This window comes from Salvia miltiorrhiza, chromosome 1 (genome assembly GCF_028751815.1).
Source record: "Salvia miltiorrhiza cultivar Shanhuang (shh) chromosome 1, IMPLAD_Smil_shh, whole genome shotgun sequence".
Taxonomy (NCBI): Eukaryota; Viridiplantae; Streptophyta; class Magnoliopsida; order Lamiales; family Lamiaceae; genus Salvia; species Salvia miltiorrhiza.
This window is the reverse complement of record NC_080387.1, coordinates 144,961-160,536: the sequence shown is the minus strand read 5'-3', so window position 1 is coordinate 160,536 and position 15,576 is coordinate 144,961. Positions and strand designations below refer to the sequence as shown.

Genomic DNA, 15,576 nt, shown 5'->3' with positions numbered 1-15,576 from the left:
ATGTTTTTTCAAAAATTCCAAAATTGCATTTTGTTTATGGGGTTTATGCAATCCCCGAATATTCCATGTCGCACAAATCATGAGGAAAGATTTTTGGGAGTGTTACTAACCTTTCCTTTACCTTTGCCTTTGGCCTTTCCATTGGTTTTTAGCTTTTGTTGCTTCTCGGCCTTGGCTTTATCCATACTCTGGTCTGTCTTTACAGGAGCTTCAAGAGCCAAAATTGGTGAACGTGGAGCAAACTGTCCAATAGGCGAGCATGGTGGTTGTGCATTCTCCAAACTCAACGCAGCCAAGGAGGTGTTTGCCGAGGCGCTAGGCGCCGAGACATCCACCAAAATGCCCCCCGCCAAGGCGCTAGGCACCGAGACAGGTGTCTCAATTCGATCCGAGGCGTAAGCCTCAGCCCTTATCGAGACGGGCGTGCTGACTGCTGAGCTCGAGTGTACTATCGGCGAGGCCTGCAGCGTCGAAGGCCCCCGCGTGTGGTCTGCCAAGTGTGCATGAACAGGCGGCGACAAATTCCTTGCCAATGGCGAGGGCTTGCTTGCTACCGATGGCGAGGCCTTGCTTGCTGCCGAGTGGTGGTATCCAGCCGATGGTGAGTGGCAGGGCGGTGGTGAGCCCACATTGCCGAGTGGCGTGGTTTCCCCCACAAGTCTAATTCCTTCTTGATTTTGCATTTCCATTTCCTCAAGGTGTTGGCTTTGATGCTCTTCTTCACACTCAAATCTAGTTTCCCAATCTTCAACCATCCCATCATAGGATGGTGTTGGACTAGGAAACCTAATGTGAGTATTCGGTGGAGGAGGCGGTTTCTTGATCGGTACATACACCTTTTGATGTTGAGGTGGTGGGGGCTTGCTCTTGTGTCCCGGAGACTTCTTCCTATTTGATGGAGGAGCACTCCGAACATCACGACGGGTACGGCTTCGGCCCTTGCGATAGGATACCTTAGTCCACCCATCCTCTTCATTGCCATTCGTCGGTTCCTCCCCTTTGTTCTTTTTCTTTGCCTCCTTTTGAGCCATGGTGCCCTTGTTCTTGCATTCCACCTCATGGTGGCCAAGCTTGTGACAATAGGCACAAAGTTTAGGGAAGTAGTCGAACGTGATTCTTTGGTTGATCGTTTTCCCGTTTGGCAACTTGATAAACACATTCTTCTTTGCTTGCAGTTTTGTGGCATCAACAAGAATTTGGAATCTTGCCGCCGTAACGTCACTCTTGTAGAAAGTCTTGACATCAACGGAGATGGGAGTTCCATTGAGGGACGCGATCTTGGATATCGCCCTCTCATTCCAAAGCTCGAGTGGGAGGTTTGGGAGGAACCCCCACGCCGAGTATTTGTTGATTGCCAAAATGTCGAAGGTGAAATCCGGAGGAACATGACATAAAGACAATTTGGAGCCCTCAATGGCGTAATGGCCTCCACGATAAATCCTATCACGGTCCTCGGCGGATTCGAAAGCAAAGAGTAGCCATCTTTCCTCGTGGTAGGAAATCTTGCAACCTACCGGCCAAGTCTTTGCAAACTCCGACACTCTCTCTTTCTTGGGGAGTTTTCCTGCAATGAAACCAAGGAGACAAAAACCCCATGCATGCTTTGTAGCAATATAGTCCTTATCATCCAAAATTAAAGTATCATTAACAATTTTAGGCTCGCATTTTGGAAGAGAGGGGAGTGAAGGATTGACGATAACTTTGTTATTGAAATTCCCCAAGTTCCTTACCCATGGGGATTCAAACCATTCGTCTTGGAGGCCAATATAGAAATCTTTCTCATGCTCACCAAGGTTGCCGAGCTCAATGCGTCTCACCACCCTTGTAGGGGTGTCAAGGCACTCAAGGTCGTCAACCTCGTTAATTGGATCCTCCTTATTTGGGTCATTTACGTCCAGCATCACCACTTCATGGTATGATCGTTGGATGTCCATCTCAGCATCGGTGATGAGCCCATCGATATTGTTTGGCAAAGGTATGGACGTGGGCGAGATGTCCTGGCTAGGCTGCTCGGCATCAGCAGGATCCGCACTCGGCAGCACCAAGGCGGGCATGGAGGAGGTCTCGCGATAAGGCAACACGGCGTGTGCCGAGGATACCTCACCCACGCCCCCCACGGGCGTGCCTTGCGGGCGCAATGTAGATGGAGCCGAGCAAGGACTGGCAGCCTTCTTTGCACTTTTCTTACCTGCCATAGAAACTCAAGCAACGGCAAGGACAAGACCAAACAGCCAACCTATTTTTTTTCCTTTTTTTTTATAATATTAATAAATTAAAACTCTTTTTTTAATAGTAATTGACAATAATAATAATAAGAGAGTAATTAAAACTCGGTCAAGGGCAAAAGGAAGAATACGAAGAGAAAAGTCAAAGCACCGCCCAAGTAAAAAAACTAATGCACTTGCAATTAATTTCACCGCCCAAATGTTCCCCACTAATTAAACAAGATTTGAAATTCAAACTAAGGCACTAAACACAAAGGGGAATTAGTGCTGCTAATTAAAAGCACCGCCCAAAAACAATTAATGCGGCCGCCCAAGTGTATCAGGTCGTTAGAACGTTCGGCAAGGGGTGTATCCTTCTCCGATCAGCACAGAAACCTTCTCCGGCCAAAAACCAACAGTTCAACCGGCGAAGGGTGGGTTTTCAACAGCAAGACACCCCAAGGATGTACAGTAGGCCGAGAACGCACCACAACAAACCAGAAAAACAATCTGAAAAACCAGAAAATGGATCAAACCGAAAAGAAAAGAGAGACACCAACAAACACGAACAAGAAACAAACAAACCTAACACCCAAGGAAGAGGACGTGACAATCAAGCACCGGCAGTACAAAAACTCAAGAAGAACCGAAGAACACCTAAAAATTAAATAAAAATACAAAACACGCACCAAAGGAGAGCAAGAACACAAGAGCAGCGAGGAGCAAGTTAACAAGTAACGAGCAAACTGAAAACTTGTGTACCTTTCACCAAGAGATGTGAATATGTATTTCCTTACCACCGGCAGCCCACGAGAAGGATGGGGAAGATGTATCCACGGTGGAGTGTACTCAAGACTTCCACAAAACACCGATGAGGGGAAAGAAGAGAAGGTATTATGATGCTTCAAAGTAATGCCGATGTCGAGTGTACTCAAGACTTCCACAAGAACACCTTGAGATGATTCTACGGACTGAAGAAGGAAGAAGGCGACCCCCAAAAACCTCAAGGTTTAAAGGGGAGAACCCCCGGAGGAGTTCCTCCAACGTTCGGACCGTACTGATTCTTCCTTTAGCAATTGTTTTCCTTCACCGAATGATGTTGATGATGATGAGTATTGCTATTAATCCTGAAGGATATGAGATTCACGAGTGTAAGCTACGTGAAAAACCGTCGAGAATCTAGAGAGAGAGCGGCGAAGGAGTCTAGAGAGAAGTGAGAGCACTTCTTCTAGTGAGAGAAAATCTCAACCCCTTCTATGGGTGGTGGTGCATACATCTTTGTTATTATTGTGTTTGAGTTTTGTGGTTTAGGATTATGTCACGAAAGTCACTGAGGTACTTTGGCTCGGATCATCCAAGAGCATATCCCCACACACACACCCAAATTTTTTTATTACAAACTTAGGTACAATACATGGCAGCGACCAGTAACATGGCGCCCCAAAAAGAAAGCTACATAGAGGATGGGAACAGATCCAGAATCCAAATTAGAGCTTACTTGATGAGCGAGAATTTGGAGCCAATCATTCACGTGCTGCCGGTAGATCTCTAGGTGATAGGTGACGTAGTGGTACTCCTCTAGCCTTGTGAGTATTGAGGTTCATCCAAGGCCGTAACTTATCAGGAGTTCAGCGCCACTAGCAACCTCTGGTGTGCGCTCCAACTGTTGAGTGTTGTCAAGTGCTGGCCCGGAAGTGCTGCTCGACGCAGCTCTGCCAGAGGTTGCTAGTGGCTTGGTTAGAGTGTATGTTAGAGTGGCTTGGTTTGCTCCATTACTTTTTTCAGGTTGCATCGAGCCGGATGGGATTTGGTGTGATGATGCACCATGGTTCTCCTCCTCTCCCGTCATAAGTGTTTCTTTTCCAACCTTAGAGGGGTTAGTCATGAAAAGAGAGAAAGTAAGGCCAACACAATTTCTTCCTTTTTTTTAATTATAAAATTAACAATATTTTTTTTTTAATACACAAGGAAATAAAATCAGTTCATGGAGGTCCACGCTGACAAAACTTACTAAAAGAGGTGCCGCCAAAATAAGTGAGGCAAATTAATGATGTTTGGGCACACACTAGCCCCAAGCCGACAACAATTTGAAATTTGAATTAAAGCAAAGTAAGGGAATAAATACTCTTAAGTGGGATTAGTGAAAGATGTCTCTGCAGTTAAAGCCATCGCCCAAAAGTTTAATTCCACCGCCCAAGTGTCTTTTACCGCTAGTAATTCGGCGACTGCTTGCAGTTAGCTTCCGGGGACTTTCCGGCGAAGAGGCACTAGTTTTCCTTTTCGGTTAGTACTCCAGGTACGAACCACACCACTTCCGCAACTTTTCGACAGCGTTTTAACGCAAAAAGTGCATTGTAGTGGCCCGCGCCAGAGCACTTAAGATGCTAAAACAACTACAAAATAAAGCTCAAAACAAACTTTCCGACCAGGTGGCAGCAGAATAGAGAAGATAGCACAATGAAGAACACAATAGTAGCACCACCTTCAAAATTAAAATGTGTCTCAAGAATGGAACACAGTCACACAAACTCCAAAACTGACGCCAAACTTGTATTCAACGTTAAGAACCACAAACATTCAACAAACACATATTTAAAAAAACACTAAGGAGTAAGGAGGATCAGGCGCAAAAACGTAGAAAAAGATTTCAGCAGCACCTAAAGAACCTTACAGAAAACTGTGTACCGTTCACCGGGGAAAGGGCTCCGAGGAGAAAGGGCTATGTACTCAGACTTCCACCACCTTGTAACCTTTCTCCGATAGTTACAGAGGGACTCCTACTGTTTTCCTTGTGTACTTTTCCGACGACAGTTTATCTTAAAGACACAGCTGTTGCCGCACTTGACTTTCTTTCACCGGCAGTTTTCACACCTCCTTCAAGGAGATAACAACGGGGATTCCAATGGCAGTGTACTCAAGACTTCTACTGCCGGAGATGTAGAGGGCGAGAGGGAACCTCAAACCAGAAGGTTTAGAAGGAAGCCCTCCGGAGATGTTTCTCCTACTTTTATACCGCAAGTTTTCCTTTCCTTGGCACAATTTCCTCCTTTGCAAATGATAAATGGAGATGATTCAATGGAATATAACGTGAAGGAGATGATTTCCGTAAGAAGAGAGAGAGTTCTCTCCGCCGGAAAACAAGAGAGAGAGAGGCGTGAAGTCTAGAGAGAAGTGGGAGCACTTCTTTCTAGTGAGAGAAAATCTCAACTTCACAACACAAATGTAGCTTTTACCGCAATTTAGTGTGTACCATTGTGTCTCATTTTTAATTTATTAGTATAATTTTTAATTAATTTATTTTTTAATATTAAATTATTATATTTTAATATAATAAAAAAGATAATTAACAAAGGTTTATAATTACTCTTTCATTCCCTCGAATCTTGAGCAGTTTCTTTTCAGTACGGATTTTAAGGAGTTAGCACTACTAGAAAAACGCTCATAGATAACTGATTTTTTCCGTTATCTATGAGCAAAAAAACCGTTGTGTATAGTGGTGTTATCTATGATACGTATCATAGACAACGGTTAAAAAACCGTTATGTATGTGAGAATAGATAACGGTACGAGACGCTCATACATAACGATATGAAACCGTTATCTATAATGATTATACATAACGGTTTATACCGTTATGTATGAGGATTTTTCCGTTATGTTTTGTATTTTTTTTGTTTTTTTTCCTATCATAGTTAACAGTTTTTTTTTATACATAATGGTATGAAACCGTTATCTATAATGCTTATACATAACGGTTTATTACTGTTATAAATGAGAATTTGTCCGTTATTTTGTATTTTTTTTTTGTTTTTTTCCCATCATAGTTAATAGTTTTTTTTACTTCTTATAACGGTTTTGACTGTTATATTTGATAGAAATAAATTACGATTTTTTTGTACTTTTTATACTGTTATGTATTTCAACTACAACTAGCATATTTAATATTTTTTTCTCGATTTTTATGTTATTTATCTCAAGAAATAAATAAATAACTTTAAAACAACAAAATGATAAAATCAACAATAACAATATTATATATCATCCAAAAAATTCATACATTATCATCTAAATGAACCAAGTATCAAGTATACGTCATCATTGCATATTTCGATTCAAAATTGAAAGTACCAACTATGTTATAGCTAAAACGAAAATCTATCATACTATATGTTCTAGCACCAAATCCTCAAGAACTAGTTGATCAACCTGCTATGATAAATCTTCAACAACTAACTCAGGAGAGAACCCGACACACAAGCTCAACCTGCCAATAGAAAAATAATCCAAATAAATTATGTGGAATAAAAGAGTAGCTCCAAGAGCTCAATGGTCAAGTCCACCTTCAATCAAGAACATTACAAAGTACAACAAATTAAAAAAAAAAGGTAACGCAGACAAAACCATATAACACATTCTATCATGATAATTCATATAACCTTTGCGACAAAACCATATAACACATTCTATCATGATAATTCATATAACCTTTGCGACAAAACCATATAACACATTCTATCATGATAATTCATATAACCTTTGCAATCACTTGAGCAGTCCATGGTGACAACACACCACAACACAGATCAATAAGAGCAGTCCCATAGGTACCTATACAGTCAAGAAAAGTAAGTAATGTTAAGCATTCACGTATATACACCAGCATATAAGCATTTGAGTGTTTGGTGCTGCTGAAATAGAAATTTTATTGAAGAAAAACAAAAACCCTTGAGAGCACAGGCGCAAACAAGGAGAGTCCGGAAAAACCAAAAACTAGAAGAAGACAAAAAAACCCAAGCGTAAGGAGAAGGAAAACAACAAGAACGAACAAAAGACGGGACCGCAGGCACCACAGGAGTCGAGGCGCCAGGGGAGTCGAGGCACCAGAGGGGTCAAGGCGCCAGATGAGTCAATGCGCCATAGGAGTCGAGGCGCCAGCAGGAAGGCGCCAGAGGAGTCGAGGCGCCAGAGGAGTCAAGGCGCCAGAGGAGTCAGGGTGCCAGAGGAGTCAGGGCGCCAGAGGAGTCGAGGCGCCAGAGGAGTCGAGGCGCCAGAGGAGTCGAGGCGCCAGAGGAGTCAAGGCGCTAGAGGAGTCAAAGTGCCAGATGAGTCAGGCGCTAGAGGAGTCAAGGCGCCAGAGGAGTCAAGGCGCCAGAGGAGTCGAGTCTCCAGAGGAGTCGAGGCACCAGAGGCGCCAGAGGAGTCGGGCCGCCAAGAGAAGATGCTCCAAAGCAGCGGAGTCGGTTCAGAGCAGAGGAGTCATTCCAGAGCAGCGAAGCACAGCGCCAGAGCGGAGCTCACAGCCAGAGCAGGGCTCGATTCCAGCGCACCAGAGCAAAGCTCAACGTCGCCCTTCAAGCACTTCATTGATCGCCACACGAACCTGCGAAACCAAACAACAGGAGAGAAAAGCAGAACAAAGAAGGCAAAAACTGCACAAGAAAACAAGCTCCTGCTACCAAGGAAGACCTCTCAAAAACAGACAGATCAGCCTCAAAAGCGCCCTCAGAAAAGAAAGAACATCAGAAGGATCAAACAACCAACAACCACAAACCAAAACTGAAACCAAAAGCTCCAACAGTCACCAACGAAAGGGGGACAAAGTGAAGAGGAGCCATCACAAGTAAGACCAACCGGCCGATCAGACCCAGTTCTCCGCTAGCAGTGTATCTTCTAATGCAATTACTTTTATGATCCAATCTCAACCAAGAACTCACTTATTAAGCATGCTTTAAGGGTCAACGTCACGGGATGAAGCCATTGGGGGTTTCCCAAGTCTTCCCGCGTGGTTTCCCATGCTCATAATGGGAATTTCATCAGAGAAGCAAAGACCAGCAGTCGAAAAACCAGAGAAACAAGCTGCATTAAGGGTCAACTTCACGGGATGAAGCCATTGGGGGTTTTCCAAGTCTTCCCGCGTGGTTTCCCAAGCTCATAATGGGAAATACATCAGAGGAGCAAAGACTAGCAGCCGAAAAACATACCAGAGAGGAAACTAAGCATATTGCAATGAAAAAACTCCTGCTAGCTTCAACCGGACAAATCACGGCCAACAAAGTCTCCCAAGAAATGACAACCCAAGACCTTAGAACCCAGCCCAATCAAAAGGACAATTGTAACAATCAGACCCAGACCGACCACCACACCAAACACAGACCAGATCCTCGATGATCCAAACCGAACCAAAGGCGCAAGAGAGTCGAAAAGTCTGAAAAGGAGAAGCGGAAATCCCGTACAGGTAGCAACAAGAGCAAACGGGAACAAAACAGGAAGAGGCAGGGGAAAAGGGAGAAGAACACCTCAAGTGACAATCCGAATGTAAGGCAACTGTCTTCTGTCATCGCGGACCAGATGGAGAATCTCGGGGATCGCAAAATTCCAGTAACCTTCATCCACCACCGAAGAAGCCAAGCAATCCGCAACCCGGTTCCCCTCCCTGTAGATGTGAGTGATAATAATATGGAAATTCACGATAGAAGCAAGAACCTTACGCCAACGGTTGAGGAATCTCCAAGGAACAGTGTCAGAGCGGGACCGGAAGAGGTCCACCAGATAGGTGCAATCAGTCTCAATCCAAACATGATTCCAACCATGAAAGACAGTCTGCTCCAAAGCAATGACGAGGGCGAGGAGCTGCATTTGAGTGTTTGGTGAACTTGAAGGGAGTATTATTGATTCCCTGGTTTGTCTGCATCAGGTGCTGAAAAGATAAATTAAGAAAGGATATGTGTCACTAAACAAGAAGATTGCTAGCAGAAGCAAAGCAATCTATGTATATATCATTGAAAAATAATATCACAAAAACCTACTTCTTCTTCACCACCATACAGCTCATCTAATGCCTTTTTCATATCTTCTTTTGTCACTCGTTCATCATCAAACTTATACCTGAGAGACATTTAGGATTATTTGTTGTATGCAATTAAAAAACAAAAACCATTTACATGATTCATGTAATCTTCATGATCAACCAGGGGGTTTCTGAAATTTTTGGGGACAGTGGTATAAGAAAACCACAGTGAGGGATGCTGACTGCATAATTTTGTCAAAGGAACTAACTCTCCAGAGAATAACAACCACGACTATATTTTAGTTTAAGTAAAGAGAATTGACTAGAAAATGAGACAACAAATTCTTCCATCCAATCAGCAAAAAGAGAGTCATTATTGCAAAAATAATTCCTGAACCCAGACCAATTCTCAAACAAGAACATATGAGCTTAATGATGTACAACAATCAATTCGACTCGCTGAAAGCTGTCAACCCATAAAAGTAGTACTTTTTTAGTTTTTATGCTGCAGACATGGGGGGGAGTTTGAGAATGTGCATACCACTGGCTGGAAAGAGTAGGCCGTATAAAGGCATAATAGTGACCACCGTGCACACCACCACTATGGACCAAAACACTGCGAACAATATAAGTTGAACCAATGAAAAGATGTAGCATTCAAGATATTGTGATATATCTATTTAGATGGATCTAGAAAGGCTATAATCAAGTCACAAAGAAACATAGATTTTCAAAAAATCAACTTGGGCATTTATAGAAATAATTTATGAAAGTAAACATTGTTCAGCCTTTAAGAATGGAAAGTAAACATCTCGCACTTTTCACGCAAGTCGCAAGTTATAAAGGTTGAAGTGAAATCCAAGAAATACATATACAACAATGAAATGGCAGGAGCATAACTCAAGACTGAAATTTTGAGGCTTGAGAGAAAATTTGGATCACAATGGCTGAATAAATGGCTTCATCAAACACACTCACTCGTTCTTTCACACATGTACAGCTACACAACAGAAAATCAAGTCGCAATGTCCTATTTAACACTAGCTCTCGCCTTTAGAGTTTAGACCATACCCACTTCCCAAATCAGCCATACACTGTATGACTGAAGGTATCCAAGAATCAGCTCATGACTTCTCTATTGCCTAGGGGTACTTCCGACTCTACATTATGGTTTTTGACTGAGCTTCACCAAACAAATGATAATTCATCTAAAATACTTTGTCTCAATCATCACCTGAGGCGCATAAACACAACCGAGTGTGCCAACAATTAGCAAATATCCTAATTCAAAGGCAATGCAGTAAATTTAAAGCAAAATTCAGGACACTGCGGTGAAAAACGGCGTCGTGGCGCCAATCGCCTGATTGAAGCTCACGGGCAAGTACTTGAGCGAGATGTTGCCGCTGACAACGGAAGCGCAGAAAATCAAGCTGAGTAATAAGCAAGACTCACTAAGATTCGAGTAAAATTCATCACACAGCTATACACATTATACAATAACAGAGTAAAATTTGAAACAAATTCAAGCAAATTTGAAATTCTAATTCCAAAAACTTAAGAAAAAGCCTACTGTAATTCTAATTCTGAAAGAGAGGGCTTACCGTGTGTGTGCGGTGTGCGTGAGTTGCCAGTGGACAGACGGACGGCGGTCTGAAAAGGAAGCGGCGCGGCAAATCGTGGAGGCACGCGAAGACTGGAGTCTGGAAAACCCTAGCCCATCTTTCTGACCCGTTTCTTCTCTTCATCACAGCTAGGGTTTGAAAACCACAAATCCCAAATATGAAAATCCATGAATTAATCCCAAATTTGCAAATTTATAACATATAAAAATTAGAAGAACAATATTAGAGAAGAGAAATGACATAGCGGGATTAAAAGTCAAGCAATAGAAACCATGGCCACAAATCTAGGATTTGGCGTCAATATTCCAGGAGCAGGCGGTGCAAGTCAGAGCGAGGCCGACCGAGGTGGAGCGAGGCAGAGCTTGCTGGCAGGGTGGACGGAGGCTCACAAAGGAGGCGTGAACGGAGGCAGACCGGAGGTACGGCGGACCTGGGGAAAGCAGACGGAGGCGCAGAAGACCAGGGCACGACAGACTAGAGTAGTGGAGTGGCGGACAAGAGAGAAAGAGAGTGTTAGGGTTTGGTTGGGTGGGGAATTATACGCTGATTTTGGGGCAGACGGAGGCAGACCGAGGGCGCGATGGACTGGGGGGCGCGGCGGACTCGGATTTGGGGGGAGGCGAACTAGAGAGAGAAGTGTTAGGGCTGATAATATTTTCAAATTTTAGGAAAGGAAATCTTTTTCTTTTTTCTTTTGTTTAATTTTTATTATTCAATTTTGGGTATTTAGGTTTCTAATAATATTTTCAGATTTTATTTAAGTGTTATTCAATAAAAAAAATGTTATGAGTTTTTTTTATTTCTCAAAGTCTATATTTAGGAATAAATTCACATTTTAAGATAAACAATTTATTTGTTATTTTTTAATATAATATAATATAATATAATATAATATTATTTTAAAAAAATTAACAAAAAAATTTATAAATAACAGTTTTTAGAGACGCTCATACATAACGGTTCAAAAATCGTTGTAAATGACTCTTATACATAACGGTTCTTTAACGTTATAAATAACTGTTATAAAATATGGTCATAGATAACGGTGGCTTAACGGTTTTGTAATACCGTTATGTATGCAACTAATAGATAACGCAAAAACATAACGTATTTGTTCAAATCGTTATCTATGCATTTAGACAACACTACATAGATAACGGATTTTCGCAAAACCGTTATCTATTTGTAAAAGTGCGCTCATACATAACGGTTTTTGAAAAAAAACCGTTATCTATTCACTGTTATGTATGTAAACTTTTGTAGTATAGTATTTTGTGTGTTAAAGTTAGGTGGTAAAGTGAAAATGTGAATAAAGGGAAAAACTTTTGCCATATAAGAAAAGTGCTCAAGCTTCGCGGGACATCCCAAAAAGGAATACTGCTCAAGCTTCGCGGGATAGATGAAGTATTTTTTTATATTTATTTGAATTAATGATGAATTATTTTGATTAATTAAATCAAAGTTATGATATATATATATATATATATATATATATATATATTTAATTTCAATTTTTAGTGATAGATATTAATTAGAGTCCATTATATAATACTAATATTTTTTATTTTTGTAACAAATAATTATAGAATAGAGAAATTAAGAATGAGATACGATGGTACACACTAAATTGCGGGACAGAAAATCTCATTTCGAAAAAAACTAACATAGTCCATAGAAAGAACTATAAATCACATCGTTAGATTCTTACATAGATTTTTAATGAAATTTTTTTTTTGGCAATTTTATAATTAAATAATTGAAATTCTAATTAGACGTGACATTGTTATTTTGCCGTCAAATACTATAAGGGGGGACACAAATAATATTTCTTTTCAAATTTGAGGATTTTTTTTAAATGAAAACATATTTTGAAATAAACGTTAAAAGTAGCCAAACTAAAGTCTATAATTAATTTGTTTTGATAGATAATGAATTTACAACAAACACAGCCCTAGAGATGAGCAAAATCAAAACGGAACCGTTAAATCGAACCAAATCGGACGGTTTGGTTCGGTTTTTATAGATAAAACAGTGCGGTTCAGTTTAAAAAATTTCAAACCGCCAATTTTCGGTTTGGGATCGGTTCGAACAAGGCGGTTTGATTTTTAAACCGAACCCGCCCGAATTAATAATTATTACTCCCTCCGTCCCTAAAATAACTTCCTCTTTTTCCATTTTGGAATGTCCCCCAAATAACTTCCTCTTTCTTTCTTTCCATTTTTGGACACCTATCCCACCACTAATAATACTTTATTTATTCTTACTTTTCACTTTTCACCACTCTCAATACGAATTATAACACTTTTCACAACTTCCAATAATAATTATATCACTTTTTCTCCACTATCAATACACTTTACAACTTTTCATTAAAACTCGTGCCGTCCCCAAAGAGGAAGTCATTTCAGGGACGGAGGGAGTATAATATATTATATATTTTTAAAAATAATTAATTATTAAATTATTAAACATTAGGGTTTTATTTTAGGTTCAAATTAAATATTTAGCATTTTAGAACTAGGGTTTCTGTTTCTCCCTTTTTATTTAACATTACTGAAGCTAATCACCCTTTTTATTTATAGCAAAATTGTTCCATTTTGTGGAATATAGCTTAGTTTAAAAAATAAAAAAATAAAACGGTTTAAGTCAAACCGAACCGAAAATTTACGGTTCGATTGGTTCGGTTTTGGCTAGTGAAACGGTTTGATTTGGTTTGAATTTTGTAGGGCAGTTTGGGGGTTCGGGTTGAAACCGAACCGCCCGAATGCTCACCCATACACGGCCCCAACAAATGAAATTGCAGATTATGTACAGAATTAAAGGAAGTAGGGCAAAAGAGTGGCTAACAATTGCCAAGATCGTTTTCCAAGAAAGAACGAGGAATCCCTTGGAGCAGACAAGAAACCGGCGGAATAGTCAAAGTGTGGAGGTGTCCATAAGCATTCCAGCAGAAGGGGTCGAGCACGAGATCCCCCGTGGAGGGAAGAAGCTCGACGTCAGCAAAGGTGATGTTGGTGCAGGGGATTGCGTCGCTGCAGGCGAGGTGCATGGGAGGGCTGCGGACGTCGTAGGTTCCCTTGATGTCGGAGTAGTGTATGTCGGAGACGTAGACGGCGGAAGTGCGATTGGAGCAGTCCTTGGTGAGGCAGTAGAACTGGTCGATGATGATTGGGTTCCTCACGTTGTCCATGTGGATGTTGTCGAACAAGACGCCCGACACCGCCCCCGACCCGCCCTGCCACGTCTTTATCCTCACGCCGTTGTCGGAGTTCTTGATCACCGAATCCCTCACCGTTATGTTGGACGCGCACGCGCGCGAGTTGTGGTTGCCCAGACTCCCTATGCTGTATTGTATTGTGATACTACTAATTAATATGCATGTTTAGATTAATGTTGAATGTAAATTATGGACCTGATGCCATGGCTGGGCCCGCAAGTTAGATTCCTAATGTCCACGTCGTAGCATCCCGATCCTATTGAGACACAGTCATCACCTGCAACACAAGTTGATTCATTTTAGGTTAATTACTAGTATGTTGTATGTATGGATATGATGCATGTTGTGATTAATTAGTTACCGTTGGAAATAACAGAATTGTATATCTCAACGTTGTTGGTGTTCTCTATGTGAATCCCATCAGTGTTGGGGCTTAGAGGTGGAGCACTTATGTAAATTGATTCTATGTGAACATTTTGGCAGCTATCGAATCTGAAATGGAATTGTGGGCTATCTTTCATCTTGATTCCTTCCACTCTCACGTTGTTGCTCATGAAGAATCTTATGGCCTGCACCAATATTCAGAAAATTAATTAAAGAATTAATGTTAAGTAATTTGATTTTGGTAGCCTCCACTCACAATTGGACTGTCACATGGTTCCCGAACTATGCTACCGTTTGCCACCTGCGATGGATGGATATAATGAGGATTAATGTATAAAACAACATATATATGTTATTGAAACAACCTTATGAGGTTTGCAGGGCAAATTCCACCAGGGGTGGCCCCTGCCATCAATTAGGCCTCCTCCTCGCAGTGATATCTCGTTGATTCGATAGAAAACCAGCCACTGCCGCCGACTGTAATTCTTCGGCCACCACTCCGGTCCATCCGGGGGCGTTATAGTCCCCTCAACCTGAAAGACCAAGCCGTTTTCACAAGGGCCGCTGAAAATAGTAGATTGAATCATAAAAGTATAGCCGTTGGGAACGAGTAAGACGCCGGACTCTGTTTGGCATGCATTTTCCCATGCAGCTTTGAATGCTTCGGTATCATCTGTCACGCCATCGCCAACGCCGCCAAACATTCTAACGTCGTACACTCCGCTGTTGTTCTCGTCTGAGGAGGGCGGCGCCGCCGCTGGAGGAATGGAAATTTGGTGGGAATGCCTATGCATATGCCTCTTATGGTGGTGGTGAGATCTAGCATTCATAACTCCGATGCAACTGATGAAATAAAATACCAAAAGGGAAGGGCGAAACGCCACCATCTTTTTGACAAATTAAAGGAGGGATGGTGACAGATGAATGAAAAGACACGAGTGTGAGAGTGACAAACTAGGTTTAGGTTAAGAAAGTTGTAAGAAGCTTTTTCTAAAGTATGAGCAACCGAACTCACCACTAACATCAACTTAATTGCCTTCAATCTGTTTGTGAATGACATGCAAAACCAGTTTCCATCTATATATAATATTTGTGAGGAGTAGGGGCGGATCCAGGATTTGAAGTTAGAGGGGCTGAATTTATTGATTTACGACGTCTGAAGATATTTAAACAGGGGTTCGGGGGCGGGAGTCCCCGCAGCAAATTTTTTTGAGCATTCCGTACACTTCATTTTCATGCATTTTTTTAACAATCACTTAATATTATCCCGGCTTAAAGTGAAAATAAAAAAGGAAAAATGGTAAACTTTTCTTTTGTGTAAAATGTGGGAAAAGAAATTAGACTTTTAAAGGCATAATTAAA

General features: G+C 41.4%; 2 protein-coding genes across 3 annotated transcripts; both read right to left on the bottom strand.

The window, feature by feature from the left end:
* Nucleotides 1-6,215: 6,215 nt before the first annotated feature.
* On the bottom strand, nt 6,216-9,665 carry LOC131016606 (ubiquitin C-terminal hydrolase 12-like). The gene is made up of 3 exons (XM_057945314.1): nt 9,533-9,665; nt 9,011-9,089; nt 6,216-6,468 (listed from the first exon to the last, which is right to left on the bottom strand). The coding sequence occupies exons 1-3, from the start codon at nt 9,646-9,648 to the stop codon at nt 6,439-6,441; spliced, it is 225 nt and encodes a 74-aa protein (XP_057801297.1). The 5' UTR covers nt 9,649-9,665; the 3' UTR covers nt 6,216-6,438.
* Nucleotides 9,666-13,320: 3,655 nt separating this feature from the next.
* On the bottom strand, nt 13,321-15,311 carry LOC131016588 (polygalacturonase At1g48100-like). 2 transcript variants are annotated; one of them, XM_057945299.1, is made up of 5 exons: nt 14,580-15,311; nt 14,471-14,515; nt 14,192-14,399; nt 14,026-14,107; nt 13,321-13,957 (listed from the first exon to the last, which is right to left on the bottom strand). In XM_057945299.1, exons 1-5 carry the CDS (start codon nt 15,099-15,101, stop codon nt 13,456-13,458), a joined length of 1,359 nt encoding a protein of 452 aa, XP_057801282.1. In that variant the 5' UTR covers nt 15,102-15,311; the 3' UTR covers nt 13,321-13,455. The 2 variants fall into 2 exon arrangements, with proteins under 2 accessions (XP_057801282.1, XP_057801290.1); XM_057945307.1 differs by lacking the exon at nt 14,471-14,515 and having other exon boundaries at nt 14,580-15,282.
* Nucleotides 15,312-15,576: the final 265 nt, after the last annotated feature.